Source organism: Panthera tigris, chromosome B4 (assembly GCF_018350195.1).
Source record: "Panthera tigris isolate Pti1 chromosome B4, P.tigris_Pti1_mat1.1, whole genome shotgun sequence".
In the NCBI taxonomy this organism is placed as follows: Eukaryota; Metazoa; Chordata; class Mammalia; order Carnivora; family Felidae; genus Panthera; species Panthera tigris.
In genome coordinates, this window is record NC_056666.1 from 79,775,039 (window position 1) to 79,799,063 (window position 24,025).

The window sequence follows — 24,025 nt, forward strand, 5'->3', positions numbered from 1 at the left end:
CTGAGCTGAAATCAAGAGTCAGATGTGTGCTTGGGGTGCCTGGGTGGCTCAACAGGTTAAGCATCTGACTTCGACTCAGGTCGACTTAGGCTCAGGTCATGATCTCACAGTTTGTGAGTTGGAGCCCCACATCCGGCTCTCTGCTGTCAGCACAGAGCCTGCTATGGCTCCTGTGCACCCACTGCCCCCCACCCTATCCCTGCTGGTTCTCTAAATAAATAAACTTTAAAATTTTTTTAAAAAGAGTTGGATGCTGAACTGACTGAGCCACCCAGGTGCCCCTATTTATTTATTTATTTATTTATTCATTTTGAGAAAGAAAGAGAGTGTGGGGGAAGGGCAGAGAGAGAGAGAGAGAGAGTATCCCAAGCCAGCTCCAAGGAAAGGAGAAATCGAGACCTGAGCTACAAGCGGGACACTTAACTGACGGAGCCCCTCCCTTTCCTTCCTCTTTAACAATCTTTATTTCACCTTCCCTCCCCCTTTCCTCTGAAAAACTGGAAGTGGGTGGAGGGGGGAAGTGAGCAAAGGAGATGCAATTCAGGGGGACCCTTGGGAAGATGCTGGGCTCTGGTCTGGCCTTTCTTTCTTTCTTGCCACCCAGCAGGGCTAGAGGGAAGGGGTCACAGAGTCAGTACTGTTCTTGGAAGTGTGACTGAGCTGAATTCTGGAGATAATAAAGAACATCTCCCCCCACATCATGTGCCAAGCTGCTGAACAGAGTGTACGTCTCTGTCCCACAGACCTGTAGGGGACCCAGAGGAGAAGGTGTCCTAGCATACCTGCATATCTGTAAATGGCATAGCCTCAGTTCTTTAGTCTTGGAACATGAAGTCTCAATGAACTTTTAAGAGACCCAAAGCTGTTCATTTTGCATATGGGGAAACTGAGGTCCAGAGAGGGGAAGGACTAACTCAAGGTCACTATATGGGGCCCAGCAGTGCCTAGAGCTCAGATGCCTAGTCCCTGTCCCAGCATCTTCCCATGCCTTGCGTGTTCCTGGCGTGGGTTTCCCATCAGAGGCACAAAAGCCCGGATTCTTTCCTTTGTCTGAGGCTGGATCTAGACTTGTTTTCCAGAATCTCGAGACACATGTGCCACAGGAGCGTCTTAGCCTAGGGGAGACTCCGTTTCCATGTCGTTGGCGCCGCCTGGTGGTGGAGTCGTGGAGAATTCTCAACTGCCGCGGCTACAGTCCGGCTACAGTCTTGAGACCTGGACTGGAAATGATTCCCCAGGGCCCAAGTTTACATTAGATCTGGGCGGGAGTGGGGATGAGTGATATTGGGAGCCTCTGCTCGCCTTGCACAGGCTTTGGATCTTGCCTTCTCCCACCCCCGTCTTTCCGGACCCCTCCTTCAGGCCCCCTTTCCCGTGTACCCTTACCCTTCACCATGCAGACAGATCTCCGGTTGAATAGCTCCCATATCGGCGGGCAAAGATTGAGAGTCTGAGTCTGGGGGACGGAGGGCAACGAATCCAGACTTTATTGTCGGGGAGAAGGAAAAGGGAAGACGTGGGTGGGGGGCCGGGGTTGCTACATTGTCAAGCAGAAAGAGTTGATGGGGACGGGAAGGCCAGTGGGGGCCCGTCCCTCTCCCGTGTCGGCTGCTAGAAGGGCTGACGATACGGAAACCACAGAGGGGGTGGGGTGGGGGGAGGGAGGTCACGCCCCCGCCCGAGTTGTGCAGTGGAGGTGTCTGGTGGGAGGGACAGCCATGAGGTCTAGGAGCTGGGACGGGGAAGGCTACAGACTCAGCGAATCCTGCGGAAAGGGGAGGGGCGGGGGCGAGGCTTCTATTGCTTTTTGCTCACAGTTTTGCGGAAGGCGAGGCGGGGGTGGGCTCGGACTGGACACCCCTTGCCCCCCTCGGTACCCCTTGGGCGATGGGTGCTGGTGAAAAGAATGGAATCCAGACTGGGGAGGAAGAAGGTGAGGGAAGGGTCTGTAGGGGCATCTACTTGGTCCCACCCAAGTGCCAGAGATGCCCCCAAGTGCTGCCCCCTATGATGGGCCCAGCTAGACCTGGGGCTGGGGCATGGTGCGGGGCGGGCACAGTGAGGTTGCAGGCGGTAAAACCAAAGTGCTTCTGAGGGACCCAGGATCCCGCCTGCTCCCCTCCCCCTGCGGAGGATGGGGGTGTTCACGGAAGCGCTTCAGTTTGGGGGCAGGGGCCGGAGTCCCAGAGTCCGCTTATTGCCAAGAAAAATCCATTTCTGCCCCCCGGACTCCGACCATGGCTTGTGAACCCCGTTTTGTGCTAGGTTTGGGGGGGAAGGGCTGAATGGACATGGCTTTTGGGAGGGGGGGTGTCTCCAAGGGGGCTCGGGGGTGAGACGGCCCCCCCTTTTCTAGGGGAGAGGGAAGGGCAGGGGGCGGGGTTCCCTGAGATCTGGGGTGTTCCCCCCCTTCTGAAGCCCCCCTCCCCCGCTACCCCTCCCCTTTCCTGGAACCCCGTACCTCGGGGTGGGGGGGAAGGAGAGAGAGAGATCATTCAGGGAGTGCCGGGAGTAGGGGCAGGCTTGGAGCCCGGAGGCCTGGGTCCCGGCTGGAGGTGGGGGGGGAGGTGTTGAATGGGAGGGGGTTCGGGGTTCAGGTCAGTAGGGGGAGAAGAGGATGGGTCCGTGCGCAGTTCGGATGGGCCCGGGTGCCGGGTGGAGCAGGGGGTGGGTGATCGGCGGTCCCTGGAGAAGAGGTGCGGCTGGGGCCGGGCGCAGGGACAGCGGGGAGCCTGCTGCCGCTGCCATCACCGCAGCCACCGCTAGGGGGCTGGGTAGCAGGCCTCCCGCCAGGGACTTGGGCAGCTCCTTGGAGAAAGTCAGAGTGCCCTGCAGCGGGGAGAGGGGCGGGGAAAGGGAGACCGAGGAGTCATTCTGCGGCCCGCAAACCCCACCCCTCCCCGTGCCGGCCCGCGTCCCCTTCTCCTCCCAGCTCCGGTCCCCCAATTGCCGAATTCTCCAGCGCCCAGGCCTCACCGCCAGCTCCCCCGCGCCTCTAGGTTTCTTGTGACGGCTCAGCAGCGGGTTGGGCTTCCCGGCCACGCCGTCTCGGTGCCGCCGGCTGGAAATGTGCTGCGGGGTGGGGGTGGGGGTGGGTGGGTAGGGAGGGGCAGTGGGTAAGGGGCTGTGAGCCACCCGGAAAGGAGTAACCGACGAGCCGGTAGGCACACCCAAAACACCTGGCCCCGCCCCTTCTGTGGTCCCAAGGAAAGGACCTGAGAGAAGCGCCCTCACCCAAGCTCCCTGTTTGTGAGTAGAGCTCCCTAGAATTCCCAGGAAAGGCCTTGGACCCACCTGTTTCAGTTGGACCTCCGAGTTGACCTTGACATTGCAGATCTCACAGTGGAAGGTTCGGTCCTGGGCAGGGGCCTCTGGTTCCCCAGGAGTGGGGGGCCCCAGACGAGGGTAAGCTTTGATGGGGCCCAGCCCACTTCTGGCCTCCAGAATTGTCTTGTGCTTAGTACCTGGGGCCCGCAGAGGGCAGAAGGTAAGGGGTGGAGGAAAACTTCTCCAGGCCTCCTCGGCAGCAAATACCCACCTTCCCAATTAAAATAGGGGGAAGCATCAAGTGTGGGGGTTTTCCAATCCCCTTGGGACACCCCCAAACACAAGGTAGGTCAGGGGAGAGTCACAGGTCGAAGAGTTAAGCAGAGGGGGAACTGAAGAAGTAAGTGGGAGATGATTAGGGAGGGAGATAGGCTGGTAAGTCTTGGAGGGGCCCGGATGTTGGAAGCCAGGGGCGTTAGAGGTGGGGAGGAGGAGTGGGCTGAGGATAGGGGAATAAGGGTCGGGGTGGGAGAGTCCTTACCTTTGTTATGAGCCTCAAGCTGGGACAGGGAGTTCACTGCCACCTTGCACAGGGCACAGTAGAGCAGCCGCTTGGCCTTTTCCTCCTCTTCCTTGCTGCCTCCAGGCAGGGAAGCTGGGGCTGGAGTGCCCCCTTCGCCCTTGGTTGTACCCTGACCAGTCTCCGGAATGCTGGGAGGGGATGGGGAGCCAGGCTGTTTCTCTGGGGATCCTGGGGCTGGACCCAGTCCATTCTCCATGGAGACTGTCGCTGGGGGAGAAACATAGGGGTCACCTCAGATGGTTTTTGGAGGAGATTCTTTATGTGGAGGAAACCCACCCCCATTTCCTGGAGGGCAAGGGCCCAGGAGTCCCCACCCTGTGACAACATGCATGCTCTCATGCCCTGGGCCCGAGCCAGATGTGGTCTAGCTGCTGCAGGCTGGGTGTGAGTCTCCAGCGCCTGGCCCATTCTCGAGAAGCTGGGAATGGTTGAGGGGTCCAGCCGCAGTGGCTTCCCCTTCAGGTTGAAGCTGGCAGCCAGCCTAGCCCTGGGGAGAGGCATGGAACAAGGATTCACCCCTCAGTGGCCTGCCAGCCAGCCTGGGCTTCCTGCCTGGCCAGCCCCTTCCCAGAGTCCTGCCCAGTCCCCAGGGAGGCATGCCAGAGAGCTCTAGGAAGGGGCAGAGGCAGCGTGAGGAGAAGTCGAGAGAGACAGTCGCAGACACGGCAAAAGGGAAACAGAAACAGCAGAACTGGAGAGGGAACAGGGATGCAGGCTGCTCTATAATTCATGGCTTGATTAAAGATGCACAGGCCCCAGGCCTCAGCGCTGGGTTCTGGCCTCTGTACAGGGGAAACTCTAGCACTCCCATTCTTGCTCCAGCAGCCGATCCAGTTTCCGGGTTGTGAGACCGCAGGCAGTGGGGGTGGGGCACTGGCAGAAAGGGACCTCCTGACCCCTGCACGTGTCCCTTTGCTTGTCCATCCTGTGATCTTTCCCTTTATTTCTCTTACTCGTTTGACATCCTTGACCTCCATTCCGATCCAGATAGCACACCCACGTCTCAAACTGGACAGGGCTTTGTCGTTTACAAAAGTAGGGCAGGTATCATTATCTCCTTAGAGATATCCTGTCGGAACTAACTAAATGAGGTAATATGCATAAAGCACCCAGAACATGAAATGTTATCTACCACCACCACTATCAGCGTCATCCCCGTTTTGCAGAGATGTTGCCAAGTTAAAAAAAGGTGACCAGGCTAAGAGCAGCCAGAGCACAATTAGAACTCAGCTCACCTGCCTGTCCTATCTGTGCATCCCTGAGGGATGTGTGTGTGTGTGTGTGTGTGTGTGTGCGCGCGCGTTGACAGTGGGATCCTGGTTCCCAAGCTGCTGATGTGGATGCCTGGTTCTCATTCTATTTGGGGTGGGGCAGAAAGGACAGGCAAGGATAAGGAGGAAATGGGGATGTTCAGTCTTTCTGGAGTTGATCATGACTGATATCTGATGTGGCAATCCCAGCATGAGGGGGGCTCATAGCCTCCTGTCTTGATATTCCTTCCTTCCAATTTCTTGGCTGGGAGTAGGACTGAAGATGGCCACCAGCCATGAGGGAGAAAGTCTCAGAGTTGCTTTTTGTAAACCTGGGAAAGATCTCCAAGATCTTAAGGTCTCACTCCCAGGATGCAGACTGGGCCAGAGAGGTCAAAAGATCAACCAAGATCATCCGGGGTGTTGCTTGAGTGTCCTGAGCTCTCAGTCTCCCCAAGGGGAAGCCCAGTGGGCAGGCCCTCAGATATCCTGATTCCCTCCCTGTCCCTCTCCCCAAGATGAAGAGGCCTCTCCCTAGATTTGATGGTTCCCTTTTTCTTGAGGAAGTTTGCCAGGTGGCCTCACCCTAGCCCCTCTCTGAGTCACTGGGTGGTGGGGAGGACAGACAGTGGGGACTCTGTTGAGAGGAGCTGGGGCGGGAGTACGGGTGACAGGATGGAAATTTTGTATCACTGTGTTTGGCTCCAGGACTCACCTTGGGTAGGGGTGGGGGGTGGGGGTTGAGGAAGAGAGAGATGAAAGCAGAGAATTCTGGGAAGCGGGCAAAGAACAGAGACGAGAGCAGTTGAACAATGTCGGGGTATTCAGACACACCTGGACGGGGGGCTACGCCATCCCCATTTGGGGGGGTGCTGCCTGGGGGAGCTGGGTCTCCAGGTTCCCGGACGCCAGGCTCCCTGCCTCGGGTCTTGGCAGCCTCGATGCCTTTGACTCTTCGGGCGTGGCGATTACCCTTGTAGTGTGCCTCAGCCTGGCTCTTTAGGGATGAAAGAAAAAAAGGGAATCTGAGATCACCTTTCATCCGACCATGCTCCCCACAGAGTTCCTTCAGGTCCTCGGGGTGGTCTCAGGAGGCTGCAGTGAATCTCTTACTATACCAGTGGGATGTAAAGCCATGCCGAGGAGCCCTGGTTTTTCCTGGGGTTCAGACTAGCTTCTCAACCTTGAGTCGCTGGGAACCTGGATCCTCACCTAGCCCAGACTCCACCCTACCACCACACCCAGGGCCTGGCTGATGACTCAGGCTTCTCACCTAGTTCTGGGTGAGGGAGGGTTACCCCAACCTATAATAGAATTCTAAATGGGAGGGGACCAGCAATCCAGCCAGCTAGCAGTCTCTTGGCCCCCTGGCCTTCTATGCGTGTGTCGTGTCTCCCGGCCTCTGGATCCAGTCTGGACTGCTTCTACACTCGGGCGAAGAGTCCCAAGAGCCCTGAGGCCTGGGCCCTACCCTGACTACTCCCCCTGGTTCTCATTTTTCCTGAAGCCTCTGTGGACACCCTGGAGGACCCTGGCCCCAAGCCCAGCTCTGGAGATAGAGACAGCAGCAGAGACAGCTGTCAAAACAGAGCCACTTGGTGGGGGAGGGAAGTGGAGGGCTGCCTACTATTGGCCCCCTGCCCCTCTAGTCCTCCACCCTCCACCAGGGAGTGGAGCCAGGGTTGGGAGAGGGGATGCCTGGGGTTGAGGTAACCGAGAGGCCTAAAGCTGGGTTGGTCCTGGTTCCACCCCCACCCCCACGTGCACCTCCTGCCTAGGACATACAGTTCTGGAGCCACAAGGTCACCCAGACAAGGATAGAGTAGAAATAAAAAGTATGGATAGGTAGGGAAAGAAAATTGATACCCCAGGGGTGAGGCAGTGGTGTGCAGAGCCTGGCAGCATGGTGGGTGTGTGCACGCGCGCGTGTGTGGACTGGGTAGAGAAACAGAACGTGCTTTATTTCCCCCTACTCAGCAGAATGAGGCTCTGCTGTTTTTCTCCAAAAGCTCTCAGAACCTGCACCCCACAAAGTCTCCTCTAGACCCACACAGAAGTCCCGAGGGAGCCTCACAAGGAGGACAGGACAGCTGGGAGGCTGGACACCTAGGTTCTGCGTTTTGGGTGGCTTCTCTCCATGGAAAGTCCCCCACGGGAAAGGACAGACAGAGGAGGAAGCCAGGTTAGAGTGAAGTGGGTGGACCAGGGGAGGAGTTTAGCAGAGGCCCCGGAGGGCACAGGCTCTGCACGGGAGTCAATGACCTAACTCAGCCCAGTGCCCAAGGACCAGTGGGCCAGAGGCCACTCTTGCACCCAGACATGATGGCCACCTGTGTTCTAGGAAATTCTGAGCCAGGGATGCCTCAGTCCCCAAGGGAGGGAAGGGTCAACCTGAGAGGACTGGCCGACTTCACGTTGAAATTACAGCCACCGCTTATCCCTCTCAAGTGCCTTCCATCCGCCCCTGCCCCTCCTACAGTGTCCCCATTCCCTGCTCTTCCCGATATCCCCTTTATCTCTGCCCCCCGCCCGAGCTCCTCTGTCCTCTGCTCTCCCGAGATCTCCAGGCTACTGCTGCCCCACCCATTTCGAGCAGCAAGGCTTCTTACCTGCGAATTGAAGCGGATCTGACAGACATTACAGGAAATGATGGGCCGCTTGGTCTTGAGCAAGGGTCCCCCAAAAGTGTGGGAGAGCACAGCCTTCTGCACAGGGTCCATCTGCGGAGGCAGGCTGGGGTGAGCCAGGAACCCCAGCACAAGCTTATGTCCATCATCCCCCACATTGGTTGCAGCTGGGTTGAACCAAAGGGCTCAGAGCCTCGTCCCTATCCCTCAGTTTGCCTGAGGGTTCTGAGCCTCAGTCCCCTGATCCCCTCCAAGCCCAATCCTCACCCTACTAGAAGGGCCTTGAGAGACCAACTGGCCCAGTGCCCCCATCTGACAGAATAGAAGTGGTTGGCCCAAGGTCACACGACCAGTTAATAGCAAAACTGGTACTTGAACTTGGGCTGCTGTCTCAGTTCATCATACCATGAAGATCCAACTCGGTCTTTTTGATGTACAGCTCGGCCAACCCACCAAAGGCCCACTGATGGGAAGTCCCAAAGCACCCTAGATCCTATGGCCTTCAGCTGAAGCCTCTGAACTCTTTGGACCCACTCCAGGGCAAGATGTCTACCAAGCCAAGCTTCTGGTCCCAGGAGACAGACATTCCCAGCTTCCCATCTCTGGGCCCCAGGTTGCCCTAACATACTCCCTAGATCTCTTTAAGGCAGCAGGTCTTAAGGGAGTAAAAGAACTCAGGAGAGAGTACATGGCTGTAGTGAATAATGGGGGTTGGGGGGGGGGGCAGGACCTAAGAAGCTGGGCTGGCCTGAGGCAGTGGAGAGATCTTCTGAACTCTTCCTCCCTTGATCACAGGGCTTCTGGGGCAGAGCTGTGGGGCTGGGCGTGATTAGGAACAGTCTTGCCCCCACCCTGGGTCAGCAGATGTCTTTGCAGTCTCCTGCCAAGAGTTCACATGAGGAAGGGAGAGGATGGGAGTTTCTGAGGCCTTCAGCTATCAAGGGATGAAGCCAGGGGCCTAGAGGCATGAAAACTGCCTCCCTGCACAGTCCTCCTCCCTTCTGGCCCCCTAGGCAGCCAGGGAGAGGCGAGACTGGAATGCACCCGAGGCTGAACAGGATTGGGTGATGGCTGGGACCTCTCATAAAAACAGAACGAAATTAGAACTGAAGCCTGGTCTTCCCGGTGGAAGGATCAAGTGAAAAATAGTTTCTGGGACCTGAGGGGTCCTTAGCTCCTCAGCTGCGGCCCTCCCCTGTGCTCAGGTCTTCATGGTTCCCAGTAAGACACTGGTGAGAGACAGGCATGTGAAGCAGGGAGAAGAAGGTGGCTGGAATCTGGAAAGTCCACAAATCCTGGCTCTCCCCAGTAGTCTCACTGGCTGGTTGGAAGGGGGCTTTAGCACCCCTGTGACATGGGCTGCCTCATTTGGTAGACGTAGAGGCGGGAGCCATGACCAAGTTCAGATGACTCGTCTGGCTGACAAGTGTCCATCTCTTGGCCTGCCCTTGGCTGGAAGCAGCCCCTTTCAGTAGCTCACTTTTCACCTCCTGGAAGCCCAGGTCCTATTCAAAGAAAAGCCAAACAGGGGAAGAAGGGGTGTGACTGCGGGTGTCTGGGCAGGCTGTGATCAATCTGTGCATGGGTGGAGTGTGAAGGAGTGTCATGTGCTGTGTGCACATCATTTATGTATCAACATTTCTGTGTCGGGGGCTTTGCCGATGCCATGAATGGTCAGGTTGTGCAATCTTCAGCTGTGTGTTTATCTGTGTGAATGTATGATGTGTTTGGCAGAAATAAAGACAGACCAAGTTGGAGACAGGCTTTAATCAGAAAGGGGAGACAGATGCCTGCTCTCGGCTCCCAGTCTCCAGGTGTCAGTACTCCCTATGCAGAGACACCCACCTCCCCCTGCCCCAGGGTTCTCCTCAGCCCCTGGACTTCCTCATATGCTGGGTGGGGAATGGAATTCAGCCCAAACAGAAACCCAATCTAGGCCAGGAAACCTAAGTCGATGACAGCACTAGGGAGAGAGGAGTGGGATGGAGAGGGGACAGCGGAGGCCAGGGTTCTGTCTCTGCCCCACCCATCACCCCAGCCTGCTTCCCACAGTGCCCTGAGGATGACCTGTGGGCTGACCATGCCTACATACATCCCAGGAGAATGGTCCCTGCCCCACCTGGGTCCCTCTTCCAGAGTGAAAGCCTTTTCTCTTGCATACACCCCTCCTCAGGTTTAAGTCCATAAACACCAACCAGGGGTTGGGGAGTGGTGAGAAAGAGGGTATCAACCCAGTGCACCATGGGTCCTTCCCACCCTCTCCTCCAGGAACTGAGGAGACACCAGGCTGAAGGTGAGGGCTCCTGGGCCCAATCCCTGTGCAGGTGGAACGTGAGCCACTGAAGTGCCGCTCCAGGCCAAGGTCAAGAGGCCCTGGTGACCTAGATGAGGGCTCTCTGGGGAGGGGTGGAGGCCAACATCTCCCACAGCCCATCCCACTCCAGAGCCCCTACCCTGGGATTTTGGCCTAGACACTGCCTGGAAAGGGCCACAAAACATTCCTCTCCCACCTGCCCTCCAACAGCAGACATGAAGGGGAATCGCTCCCTAAAGCTGGGGCAAAATGAATCAGGAAGGGCAAGGGGGAGGGAAGGGAGGAAACCAGATCAGGAACAGGAGAGGGGGCCATGATTATATTTCCTTCCATTGCCCTTTATCTGATGGAAACCGCTGCCCCATGTTTGACCACCCCACTTCCCCATCCTCCCCCCCACCCCCAAATAAAGGTGAAAAGAGAAGGAGGGTGCAATCTCGGGGATGGGAAGACCAGAGGGACAGGAAGGATTGAAATAGGAAAGAGAGTGAGCTAGGGGGTGTCTAAAGAGCAGGTGGAAGCTGGTGGGGGAGGGATGCTGGGAAAAGGAAAGATGCCGGGATGGGATAAGAAGGATTTGGCGGCGTGGTAATTTGAGGGTACATGTAAGACCTGATGGGAAGTCTGAAGATTTGGGGGACTCCAAGGATCTGAGAAGCAGAGGTGGGGGTATCCAGTATGGTGGCAGTAGTCTGGGGGTGCCAGCTGGGATCCAGAGATTGGCAGGGACCGCGCCAGTTATGGGGGATGGGCCAAATAACCCGAGGACCGGGCGAAAGGAGAGGTAGCCCGCCCGCCAGGGGCGGGCGGGGATAGGGTGGGGGGGCGCTGCGGCAGCGGCGGGAGCCAGGGAGAGAGGAGGGGCCGGGTGGCTTACCCTGCGGGACCCCGGGGGCCGCGACTCCATGGCCCGGGGTGGCGGACCCGGGCGGGGCACCCGAGCCTGGCCGGGCCGGGCAGGCCGGGGACGCGGCGCTCGTTGCCCGGGTGGCTCGGGGCTGTGCGGCCGGGCCGGCCCGAGAAGGGGAGGCGGTGCCGGCCGGGACCGGAGCCCGCCCCGGAGGCGGGGCCGAGGGCGGGCCGCGGACGGGGGCGGGGCTAGGGAGCCTGAGCAGGAGGAAGGGGGGCTAGGGTGAAAAGAGGAGAGGAGAGGGTGTCCGTATCCGGATACTCGTTCCAGGGTGGTAGACCTTGTCCTGGTGAGGGGCTGCTCGGTCCGACGATCGGGCATTGACCAGGTGACCTCGGCTTCCTCCACTGAGGATCCTTGCTGGGTCCCTTGTCCCCACCAATCCTAATGGACGGCTCTATTTCTCTAGCTCGGACATTTCTCCTTTCTTCCATCCCTTCCACCCTGGCCCTCGCTCCCTTGTTGACAACCCCTTTTCCGAGCCCCCAGACCAGTGTTCCCTCTGCACACGGCCCCTGTGCCCTTTTTACATGTCACTTCCCTTACTAGGGATGGGAAATCGAGCCCAGGTACCTAGGTGTCAGGCACTGCTCTCTCAGTGATTCCTCTGAAAGGTGGAGCTGGGAGGCGCCCAGAGCAGAAGCGACCTCATACTGGGGACAACGTCCCTAACCTCTTCTTCCTATCTCCTCCCCTCGCCCGCCACCTGCTGGACAGCTAGGTTCCCAAAGAGCTTATGTTTCATGCACTTGCTGCCCTCTGGCGGTCAAGTAGGAGCAGCACTGGGGGCTCAGGGTCAGGAGGGCAGAGCCGCTCCCTCCCCCAGACACCTCCTCATCCTCTCCAAATAGGTCTTAGGATTCCCGCTCTATCATCTCTGGTTCTCACCCTCTCCCATTCCGTCTCTCCCGACAGAGAGATGAGTGAAGCAGCGGACTGAGTGTAGAGAGAGGCTGTCTTTGGGAGACAATGAGAGACGTCCAAGGGCAGAGGAAAGCATAATACAGGGAAGGGTCTAAGGGGTAGGAACTGCCCCAGTAGGAGAGAGATCTGGAGGTATTGTATTAGTCCAGAATCCATTAGCCATGAATAATACCACCACCACCACCACCACCACCACCACCACCTAATGTTGACTGAGCCCTTGGAATGTGCCAGACTCTGTACTGAGCTCTTTGCATGGATTATCTAATTTAATCTTCACAACCACTATTCAGAATAAGTACTATTATTATCTTCATTTTATAGACGAGGGAACTGAGGTTTAGAGAGGTTAAATAATTTGCCCAAGGTCATAAGCTAGTAAGTGGCTGAACTGGGATTTGAATTTAAACCTGGGCAGCCTGACTCCAAAGCCATGTACTTAACTGCTGCACAGTACTGCCAAAGGTCTGTCTGCAGCTTTTCTGCAGTCCTCACTCCCCTGCAGAATTTGACACTATTGATGCAGCCCGCCACACTCTCTCCCTTGGCTTCTCCAACTCTACAGGCACCAGGCTGCGTCCCTACCCCCCTCCAGTGGCTCCCCCACATCCTTTGCTGGAGCCTCCTCCTATTCCTACTACCTAATTCTGCTTATTCCAAAAAGCTGAGTCTTGGCCTTTCTGTCTCTGGTCCTCTCTTAAATAAAAATAATAGCGATGACATAATAATAATCATAGCCGCCAACACCAGACATCCACTTTGTGCTAGCTATTCTGATTATGTAATACGATTCTCGCAACAGCCTTGTGAGTCGGTACTATTACTATCTGGTAAAATTCGGGTTTAGAGTAGTGAAGCCATTTGCCTAAGGTCACACAGCCAGTGCTCTCGGAATGTCAATTCAAATCCTGCCAGTCAGATGCCAGAGCTGGTGCTGCTCAACACCCTGCCGCACTCTCTGGGCTTATCAGGGCTCATGGCTTTAAATAGCTAGTCCTCACCAGAGGCAGTCGAGCCATGAACCCTGGGGGAGTGAGAAACCCTGAACTACCCATGCGAATTGCATGGCTTTGTGACCTTGGGCAAGTCACTTAACCTCTCTAGGTCTGTGTTTCCTCATCTACAAAATGGGGGAAATGATGAGAGACCTAAGGGCAAGCGTCAATGAGGTGTGTAGATGGGGGAAGTATTCCCAGCACCTTCTGCTCCAGTCGAACTGAATCAATTGGACCCCCTCAAGTGCTCTTTTCTAGCTCTTATTCATGCTATTTGCTTCAGTCTGGAATGTCCTCTAAGGCCCCTTTTAAAATCCTACGAATAATTCTTCAAAGCCCAAATCCTATGTCACCTGCTCCGGGTTGAATCCCTTTTTCCTCTGTTCTCCTTTTCCTGCTCAGCTCTGGTTGGTCCCTTAGGCACCACCTCATTCAGCAAGTCTTTCCTGACACCCCTTTGGACTCCCATACAAGCTAAATGCCTCTGACGCAGCTCTTTTCACCCTACAGGGTAACTGTTAACTTGTTATCTTTCCTACTAAACATGAGCTCCCCAGGGGCACAGGCTGAGTCCTGTGTCCCTGACACCTGGTACAGTGCCCAGCACATAGTAGGTGCTCAAAAAATTTTTTTGTTCACTTGAACCATCATTGGTTTCTCTGTCACAATATTTATAACTCTGCCTCTGTTTTGCGTTCTAGATTGCTGCATACATTTCTGTATTTCTCCCCTGAATAGAAGCTCCTTCCAGACTGGACCGTATCAGCAGTGCCCGGGGGGCTCAGTCGGTTAAGCATCGGATTCTTGGTTTCAGCTCAGCTCATGATCTCGCGGGTTCATAAATTTGAGCCCTGCATCGGGCTCTCCAGCTGTGAGCACGGAGCCCACTTGGGATCCTCTATTCCCCTCTGTCTCTGCCCCTCCTCTGCTTGTGCTCTCTCTCTCTCTCTCAAAAGTAAACATTAAAAAAAACAAAAACAAAAACCCACAAACTCTTAAAATTGAACCGTATTGTGTTTACCTTCACGTCTCTATTTTATCTAAAACAGTGCCTTGCTTATTATAGTCAGTATTCCATTTTCTCATCTGTAAAATGGATTAAACAATAGCTACCCTATAGGGTTGCTATAAAGACTAAGATATGAAGGGTACTTTGTAAACTTCAGAATGTAGTGCAGATGTTGGTTTGGATTCTTTGGGAGGAGTTTGGAGGAAGCAGCTGTGGTATAAAGAGAACTCCATTTGGAATCAGTTGCTACGGGTTCAAATCATACCTTAGCACATACTATGTCAACGTAGATAAATTACTAATCCCTCCCGAGCGAAACAGGAATAACAACGTCTACTTTGTTGGGTTGAGGTGAAGAGAAATGAGATCAGGTATAGAAACATCTATGGCAGTGCCTGCTGCATGGTTGATACTCAGTAGACGTTTTGCAGCTGAATATGGTTTGATGGTGGGTTATTTGCGTGGACTAAAGCTGACTTCCCCTGAACCTTTAGCTCTAGCCCACTTTCTAGGACCCAAATTCCAACTGTCTGCTGGACGTTTTTGGCTCAATGTCCCACTGGTTCACCAACTCACCATGTCCTAAAGTGAGCTTCACAGCTTCACCCCAGACCAGCTTCTTCCTCTAAACCCCGTCCTCTGTTGGGGCGCCTGGGTGGCTCAGTCGGTTAAGCGGCCGACTTCAGCTCGGGTCATGATCTCGCGGTCCGTGAGTTCGAGCCCGGCGTCGGGCTCTGTGCTGACAGCTCAGAGCCTGGAGCCTGTTTCAGATTCTGTGTCTCCCTCTCTCTGACCCTCCCCCGTTCATGCTTTGTCTCTCTCTGTCTCAAAAATAAATAAACGTTAAAAAAAAAAATTTAAAAAATAAATAAATAAAATAAAATAAACCCCTGCCTCTGTCGAGGTGACTTCTCCCTCCTAGCCACAGACGTTTGAATCTTGGAGTCAGTCTTGACTCATCCTCTCTCTTCTCCCCTATCCCCAAATATCAGTTGGTCACCATGGCCTAGGAATATTTCCTTGGAAACAAACCCCTTGCCCTTCCCCCTTCCTATATACTCACACTGCCACTACCACTGGCCCGGTGTGGCCTTCCAGGCTGCCCTTCAGGCCCACCTTGGTGGGACAGCCTCCTCCAACCTCTGCTCCCTTTCATCCAGCTGTCCCAATCACCTTCCTCAAACACTGCTCTGACAAAGTCATTTTGCTGCTTAACAATGGATAATGGCTCCCTATTTCATACTGTATTAAATCCAGACAACTTTTCCAGGCCTCTAAGCCCTACCCCACTGATCCTCCCCACCCAACTGTGGGTTCCAGAGAGCTAGAATTTACAAACAGGCAGGCTTGTGACCCTGCTTATCCCTTCCTTCTGGATTCGGCACCCGTCACCCCTCCCACCTCCCTGTAATCACTATCACCCATCTGGGTCTCACTGCTTCTCTAGATGGTGGACTCAGTGAGATGATTCATATAAAACATGTAGCACAGGGTCTGGCTCAGCAAATGGGAGCTATTATTGTTATTGCTGCTAATAGTATACCAGATAGCCAACAACGCTTGTAACTGACTAGAGACTAGAAGTCCGGGGAGATGGGGTCCTAAGGAAAGATAAGGAAGTAGATAGGAGAATCAGGGAGGGGTGAGTCAGAGTGAAGGAAGGAGCTGGGGTTTCAGGAGGGTAGGGTGGGCAGGCAGGCTGCTACTCACAGTGTTGTAGTTGCCGAAGAGGCCCAGGGTGGGGGCTGGCTCCAGTGGGAAGGGCAGGATCTGCTTGAGGTCCAGTGGGGGCTGCATGATGGGGGGCTGCCGAAGCAGAGGGAGGGGCCCTGCCCGGCTCAGGCTGCCTGAAGGGCAGAGAAAACATTACGTGGGGCAGGAAGATTGAAGCTTGGGAGCCCCACCCAAACCTGTCTGTCCCACTCCCCGGCTGGGGCCCCCACACTCAGAAGTGTGACCCCCATGCGCACACACACTTCCCCTGCTTGCTAGCTCCGGAGCAATGGAGCACGGTGCCCTGTGGGCCCAGGGGAGAGTGCACACCAGCCCTTCCCTTCTGGGTGTTTTTCACTTCCCCCTTCTCCAGCCTCCCTCCCCCAAGACCTTTAGGCATTTTACAAACCCAGGAAGAGGACAGACCTTCTCTGCTGGATCAGCAGGACTCAGGGAGCCCCACGGCTCTGGCCACTCCCTTCTTCTGGTTTTGTTTTTCCCCAAGGAATCCCAAAGGCGAGGTCTCACCCCAGGGGGGACAGGGTCAGGTGGGTGATTCCTCCCACTGCCCAGAGGGGAATGTTGAGGTCTCGATTTGGAGGAGGGCCGCTGAGTCTCTCGGGCTGCCCAAAGAGCTGTGATCTGTCCTGGCTGTTCTTAGTTAATTGTTGACATCTCTGGGGGTAGGTGATAAGTGAGTGGCGTTTGCCCTGGGAGGTGGACTGCCTGGGCCCATTCTCAGAGCCCCTTCTCCCAACCTTCCTGTCTCCCCCCAAACCCCCTTGTCTCCCTGAGAGTGTTCAGCTCCAGCACCGCAGGAGGAACCGCCACCCGGGCCTCTGGAAGGGGAATGCCTGGGTCTGACCCCAAGGGGAAATGAAAGTCCAGGCCAGCCACTCCACTACCCACCCTCCCCTGAAACTTTTTCTCCTCCCCTCAGAGCCATGGGAGGAACCTTGCCAGGCTCCAGTGGGAGGAGGCCAAAGGCCCTGAGGACCCCTCTGGGCTTCCGCTAGCCCAGCTCCCTTCTGTGACCTCGCTGTCCACCAGTCAGGGAATCCTGGCTGCCCTTCCCTGCTCTAACAACCCCCTGCCAGCAACAGGGGTTCCCAGGAACAAAGGCAAAGCCAGGAGGCTGCAAGTTTGGCCCCGTCCTCCCTTGACCTTACTGGGGCAGAGGGTACCCCAGGATCCTTCCCTGCTCCCTCCACAGAGACTGCCCCTTTGCATACCTTCAGTTTCTGGTGCCTGCTGCCCCCAGGCAGTGGCCTGGCCCCGGCCCCCCAGGGGCCTGGGCCTGACAGCGTCCCCTTCCCTTGGTTCTGCCCCCAGCCCCCTCCCTTGCCAGCCCCCTCCCCCCCAAGTCCAGTCAGTAGAATCAGCCAATCAGAGTCCTGGAAAAGTGGGGCAGAGGGGAGGGCGGGGGAGCAGGGATTAGGGAATCGGAGGCGAGAGGGAGGGGGTGGGGAGGGCTCAGGCACAGCTGGGGGCAGGGAGCTGGTCCAGAAAGGTCTGGAGGGGTCTGGCTCTTCTGCCAGGGTGGGTGGCCAGGGTCCCTGAGGTCAAGGCTGCTGGGAGCTTGGGCTCTAGAGGGCTAAGGGTTTGAAGGAAAGGGCAGGATGCTTGGCTTTGGCTCTTGGGCAGCTGGAGGTCTGTACACCCTGTGTCCATTCCCTCCTCTGCCATCTCAGAGTTAAGATGGGGTAGGGGGAGAGCAGAGAGAGAGAGAGAGAGAGAGAGAGAAGAGACAGACAAAAGTGAGTGAGAGAGAATGGGGAAAAAATGACAGAAGCCGGAGTAAGTGATTGAGAAAAGGGACAGAGATACTGACAGAGAAAAGAATAGTGAACAATGGAGAGATGGAAGACAGTGAAATGAGAGAGAAAAAAAAGAGACTGCAGAAAAGCTGGACACAGAGCTAGACCCCAGGGTGGAAAGACCGACAGAGAGCAGAGAGCAAGAAAGGGAGAGAGAAGAGAGGGACAGATGGTTTGAGGGGCAGTTTGACCACCTCCCCTTCCTGGTCTGTCCCCTCAGGACTCCTCCCCCCATGCACAACACCCCCCCCTCCACCCCAAGCCTGGCACACCAGACCAGGGCAGCCTTAACGAGCCCCGGGCAGCATCAGGAATGGTGAGAGAAACCTGAGCGCTCCCAGAGTCCCCGGCACCCAGCACCCACCCCTAGCAGCTGGTTTGGGGCTGGCACTTGCCCCGCCCCAGAGCAGCCCAGCTCCTTGACCCTTTTCCCAGCTCTAAATTCTCTTAAGCCCCATCCCTCAAGCCCCCATCTCAGAAGAGACAGATGAGTTCTGGAAAAGGGAATAGAAGAAAATACGTATTGTGGAGCCGCTATGTGCCAGGTAATGAGTTCTGAGTATTATCACATTTAATCTCTGAGGCAGCTATGATTCTATGGGGGTAGCTGATACCATTTTTCCCACTTGACGTGCGAGGAAACTGAGGCTCAGAGGAGTTAAAAACTTTGGCTCATGTCACATAGCCTGTAAGTATCAGAGCTGGGAGCTAAATCAAAATCTGCTGCAAATTCTTTCACTGCTACATAACCCCCGAGGACTCTAGTGTCACTCAGAAGGGATGGAGGTCCCAGCACAGACTTCCATCTTGTTCAAGGAGAGGAAGGTCCCTGCATCTTCCTGGGGTTGGAGGAAAACAAACAGCAGTGATTCAGTGCCCTATGGCCAGCAACTCCTCTCCTCCAGGACAAGAACCCAGGAGGGAAAGGGGTGGGGGGGAAGGGGGAGGGAGGATGGAGTGAGGCAAGGAAGCGAGGTGGGTAACTGGACATTCGTGTGTCTCCCCATTTTTGGGTCTACTGAGCTATGAGACGAGGAGAGGGGCAGAATGGCAGCTCACGGGCCGAGTGGGCAGAAGCAGAGCTCTCTCGTTTCAGGTAAGCCCAAGCCTCAGTCCCCTCTCCCTTTTTCTGAGAATACTAATAGTTGCCACTTGTTTTTTTAACGTTTATTTTTGAGAGACAGAGAGAGACAGAGCGTGAGCGGGGGAGGGGCAGAGAGAGAGGGAGACACAGAATTCGAAGCAGGTTCCAGGCTCTGAGCTGTCAGCACAGAGCCCACGAACCGCGAGATTATGACCTGAGCCAAAGTCGGACGCTTACCCGACTGAGCCACCCGGGCGCTCCATAATAGTTGCCACTTTTTGAAGGCTCTTTACGTGTCAGTCACTGGACCTACACCGTCTCCTTGAGGTTGTCTCCACTGCTCGGAAGCTGGGGAACTAGCTCATTTGGCAAATGAGAACAATAGTACTGCCTCAAGGAGTTGTGGAGAGGATTGAATCTATGTAAATTGCTGGCATGCCACAAAGGGAGCTAAATAAATGTTTGTTAAATGAACGAGTCCTCATCTTATCAATGAGGACAATCAGCTTTGAGAGGGGGAATTACTTGACCAAGGTCACACAGCTAGTGAGGGATGTGAACCTGTCTGTCTGGCTCCAGAGACAGGGTTTTCAAGCACTACACTTTTGTAGGTAGACTAGGGATGGGGTATTGGAGGGAAAGGCAGGTACATAGTAAGGTCTGGGGAAGCAGGAAATCCAGGGCTTCTGACATCCGACTAGGTGAGGTCTTCGGGCAGGTTTGGAGGGGGTAGGAGATCGAACTGGCGTGCGTGCGTGTGTGTGTACACATGCATGCACGTGTTCTTGCATGGCACACAAGTCAGGCAGGGCAGGGAGGAGTTGGGGCCTGGCTGGGGCAGGCCACTCCAGAGGGAAGCTCATTAGAGTAATTACCTCCAGCAGATAGAGCCCCACCCAGCTCTGTGGGGGAATTGCCAAATGCTTTATTAAAGACAGTTCCCAATGCACTTTAGAGGGGATGAACTCTCAGACCCTTGGATGGATGTCCATCTGGCTCTTTCTAGGTCCTACCTAGCCCTAGGCCCTTTGATCCCGCTCACACCGAGCCACAACCAAGCCACATCCAACTCCTTCCATCCCACTGAAGTCTGGTCTTTTTCTTCCTCCCTTTCCCAGAAATTTTGGCCAGGTCAGAGTCTCAGCCCCTTGGCTGTCTTAGGTCAGGTCTGGGGCCTCGAGCCCTTGTAGTAAAGAATGGGAGTGTCTGCCTTGAGCTAGCTCAGGGAGGGGTCCTGTCTGGTAAGAACAGGAGCCAGGAGAGGTGTTAGGGTAGGGCTGTGGGTTAGTGCTGGTCTTGGAGGTTGGGCCAGGCTGAGAGTGAGATGAGATATATGGTTGGCGTTAGGGTTGCAAGTTGTATTAGGGCCTTAACCCCAGGTGGTGAAAAGCCTGGATCAGCACTGGGTTAAGATGGGGGAATTAGACTCTGGAGCCAAGGGAGGAACTGGATTGGAGACTGGACCGGGATCTCATCTCTAATCTATCTCTTTTTCTCTTCAGGCCTTTTGGCCTCTTCCTCCCCAGCAGTGCCTGAAACTGGGGAATGAGGGGAGAGCCTTGAACTCCTGCGTCCTGGGTTCTTGACCAAATCCCATGTTTCTGTTCCTTTCTGCCTTGATTTCCCTCATCTGGACAGGAGGCAGGTTGAGGGCTGGAAAGGCTTTGAAGTCAAAGATTAAAGGAACAAGGGGATGATTATGAACAACTACTTAAAACATCATCCTTGATAACCCCAGGGTGGATGTAGGCGGGGGCGGGGCCTAAAGGGAGGAGGTGGCCAGGAAGGGAAGAGAGGGAAGATCCCTGGGAAATCTTCCCAACCTGACAGGACAGGGCCTTCTTCAATGCCCCCTCTCCCTATGGGACCCAGTTGGAGAGGACAGTAAGAAAGGCCCAGAACAAGGAACGGAGCCCAGAACCACCATCTGCTTAAACCTGGGCCCACAGTGTAGATCTTAAGCAGGTAGGCCGGGCCCCACCTGCTGGTCAGGGTCACCACGTACATGGACTCAATGGGCCTCAGTATTTGGAAGCTGAAAGCCTACAGGGCATGGCCCTGGGCGGGGGGTGGGGGGAGGGGGGTGGGCAAGGCCTGAGCCCTGGCTGGCAGTTTCCTCCCTCTCTCCTTTCCTCACAGAGGGCTAACGTGCGCGTGTGGGCCAGCAGGCTTCCCGCCCCTCTGTAGGTGGGCACAAGGAGGGAGTTAACTACAGTGTCCTGTCCCACATCAGGCAGATGTGGTGGGGGTCCAGTTGGCAGACCCAGGCATTTTTCCTGTGGTGGGGTCTTGGTCAGGCTTGAGCAGGTCTCGGAGGTCGTCTTTAGAGCCCACTGACCAGGGGAAGTGTGGCTCACACTGGTTTATTCTGGAAAAGCACGATGCTCCCTCTGGGGCCCGTGCCCAGGGTGGAGCCTGCGTCCAGGGTGGGGCCAACATGCAGGGATTGCACACGTTGGAAGAATGTGGGGCCTGTGCTTTGGGGACCTGAGTCCCAGATGTGATGGTGAGGGTCACTTTAGGCTGGGGATAGTCTTCATAGTTGGGTGGGGAGTCTCTTCTTTGCTGGAGATACTCATGGGAAGGAGGCAGGCACCAGTCATTCACGCCTCTGTTCCCTCATTCACTGAAGAGGTATAGTGGAGTGTTAGGTGGAGCAGGCAGACATAACATGGTGAAGGAGTGAGGAGGTACAGGAGGAGGAGAGAAAGAGAGGGAGGAAGGAGGGCAGAAGGGGAGAAAGACCACTAGTGGGAAGTCAACAGGGATCAGACCAAAGAAGGGAAGCCAAAGAGCAAACTGCAGAGGGACCCAGCAGAGCCCGGGCAAGCCCTCCATTGGGAGGCAGGGAGACCACAGGTGTCTGGGCCCGGTTGTGGGGGGGCATCTCCCACCATAAACAGGGCCCAGGAACCGGCCCAACCAGGGCAGAGGTCAGAGGTCAGAGGACACAGCAGGCCGGCCTAGTATTGTGGAGGCAGGGGCCTGGAGCCCCTGGAGCTGAGGAGGAGTCCAGACGCACAGCTAGTCCCTCTCCTCCCCCACCCAGGGGCTCCCTCGCGATGTAGGTCATGAGGATGGGGTGGCTGTGGCTGAAGGGTTGTCAGAGTCCCGCGGGGGCTCCCCTCCCCCATCCTTACTCTCTCCATTGCCCCTTGTTTCCTGGCGCCCCTGGCCCAAGGCAGGGGTGGGGGTGGGGGAAGAAAGAAGAAGAAGGAAGCTGGGAAGGAAGGGCCCAGGCAGCCAGAGCAAGGAGAGAGCGGGGCAGGTCCCGGCGTGTTGGGGCAGGATGGCTGCGGAGACAGGATCCGAGCCGCAGGGGCCCCGGGAAGGACAGTTTCCCACCCCTGCTTCTACCCAGCCCCCTTATCTCCAGCCCTCAGGTTCCCACCTCCCACCACACACACCTCGAAGCTACACCCACCATCTTCTCCCCGCCCGCCCCCCACTTCCTCCTTTCCCTCTTATCCTGGGCCCAGAAGGATGTCGGAGTGTCTGAGCTAAGGGTGGGGGAGGGAGAGTGTGTGCGGGGACGGGTCAGAACCTTTCCCTCAACTCCACTAGGCCAGGACCAGCCCTCTCCCCCAGCCTCTCGTAGACCGTCATATAATATTCATGAGCCTCATGAATACGCAATATCCTCATTATGGGGCGGGGGTCTCACTCGGCTCTGCTCTCTCCTTCACCACTCCCTAAATTACCCGGAGAGACGGCAGCGTGGGGAAGAGGGGAAGAGGGGACCCCCAGATGTGGAGCCAGATGAAGGGGGAGGGGGAACCGGTCGCTGACGGGCGGCCGCAGTCACCGCGGTGCCGGGAGGTTGGGGGGGTGACCTACTGAGAGGGACCCAGGAGCCCGGAGCCCAGAGCCGCAGAGCCCACTCACCGAGGATCATGCTGGGGACCCAGGCGCCCGGGGTTCCGCGTCGCTCTGTCCCGGGGGCCGTTCTGGCCGGGCTGGGGGTACAGGGGGAGGAGTCGGGGGAGGAGCAGAGGCCGGCCCAGGCGGAGCGGGGGCGGAGCCCGCAGCAGGTGAAGACGGGAGGAGGGGGAACCCGGGCACCCTGGGCTCCATGAGGGGGCGTCTTGACGGTTCCTCGCCCCTTCCTCTCCTACTGGCTGCCCCTGGGCCTCCTGGATTTACCGTGTCACTGCAACCAGGGCCGGGGGAACAAGACATCTACAAGACGGTGTGAGGTGATGGAGGAAGCTGGGAACTAAGATGCCTGGGTTCCCGGGAAGGGCTGAGTCTGAGGGCAGGAAGTCTGGTCGTAGGCTGATATAGGGTGGGGGATGCCTCAGTCCTCTGGGGAGGGATGGAGCCTGGGATGGGTGTGACACCTGGGTCCTCTCCGGAGTGACAGGCTGGGCAGGGTCGGAGTGGGGGGAGTGCAGAGAATGTTAAGGTCCTTTGTTTCTTTGACTTTGGAGCAGGATGCCTGGGGGCTGGGTTTCAGGGATGAAATGTGGGGCTGAAGATGGGTCCCAGGTTGATCTCTGGCTGGGGTTCAAATGCCTAGGTCCTCAGGGAAGGTCTGCATGAAGAGAGTTGCAATCAATGCAAAGAGGTGGAAAAAGAAGCTTGCCACTGAGATGATTTATTAGGGCAATCAGAAGATGATAGAGGATCCAGAATTGAGGCTCAACCCTGTAGAGAGGACCTGAATTGGGGTGGGGATGGGAGCACCCATCAGGCATCAGGGTCTGAACCCAAGGCATTCACCAAGGTGAGTGTGGATTGTAGAGGACTAGTGTGTGTGGTGAGGTGGAGGGGAGGATGGAGAATAGGGACGAATGTATGGGCTGGGGAGTGTCGGGGGGGGGGGGAGTACAGGACACTGGATGTATTTTAAGGACCATCAGGGGACTTGATTAGAGGTGGGCAACTGGGACCCCAGCATGAGGCTGGAGTCTGGGAGTCTGTGAAGTGTCTGGAGAAGATGCAGCTGCCACAGCCTGGACCTGTCTGTACCTGCCCCTAGAGGGAGGGCGGCAGGAGGACTTCCCAGAATGCCACACGGCCAGCTTCAGGCCAGCCCCCGCGCCAGAGGGAAAGGAGGTGTAACTGGGAAGTAGAACGCTTGGGATATAAGGAGGATGGAGGCAGGGAGGAAGAGGTTGGTAGAAGGGTGTTGAGACTGGAGTCTTGGAACAGTCAGGGAAGGGGACTGGGGACTGGCATTCCTGGGTTCAGCAGGGGAGTTGGGACTAGATGGCTAATTAAGGTACGAGAACTTCAAATTCCTGATTCTGAGCTTCAGCAGTCTCTTGCCTTTACCCCACTGATCTGGTTTGACAGAAAGATGTTCCAGCTCAAGGGCAAGAGAATGCTGGGGATTCCAATGCCTTGGTCTTGTTCTGATCCAGAGGCCCAGAGATGTCAGGGGACTGTGGCCTTGCTGCCCAACTGTGGCCTTGGGGGAGAATGTAGGGTCTCTGAGCCAATCAGAGGAGGTCTTGTTACTCCAGCTCCAACCTGCCACCATGTTGTTCAACTCTAGTGTCACAAAGCCTGCTTCTCCCCAGGTCCTGT

The 24,025-nt window shown here is 56.1% G+C and overlaps 1 protein-coding gene across 6 annotated transcripts; it reads right to left on the reverse strand.

Moving 5' to 3' along the window:
- Nucleotides 1–1,462: 1,462 nt before the first annotated feature.
- On the reverse strand, nt 1,463–22,721 carry ZNF385A (zinc finger protein 385A). Of its 6 annotated transcripts, none has more exons than XM_042992447.1 (8): nt 22,379–22,721; nt 15,590–15,726; nt 7,710–7,820; nt 5,935–6,097; nt 3,809–4,051; nt 3,295–3,464; nt 2,977–3,072; nt 1,463–2,829 (listed from the first exon to the last, which is right to left on the reverse strand). In XM_042992447.1, the coding sequence occupies exons 1-8, from the start codon at nt 22,386–22,388 to the stop codon at nt 2,599–2,601; spliced, it is 1,161 nt and encodes a 386-aa protein (XP_042848381.1). In that variant the 5' UTR covers nt 22,389–22,721; the 3' UTR covers nt 1,463–2,598. The 6 variants fall into 6 exon arrangements, with proteins under 6 accessions (XP_042848381.1, XP_042848380.1, XP_042848383.1 ...); XM_042992446.1 differs by having other exon boundaries at nt 3,809–4,057; nt 22,379–22,715; XM_042992449.1 differs by having other exon boundaries at nt 3,809–4,057; nt 15,590–15,722; nt 22,379–22,713.
- Between the last annotated feature and the right edge of the window lie 1,304 nt (nt 22,722–24,025).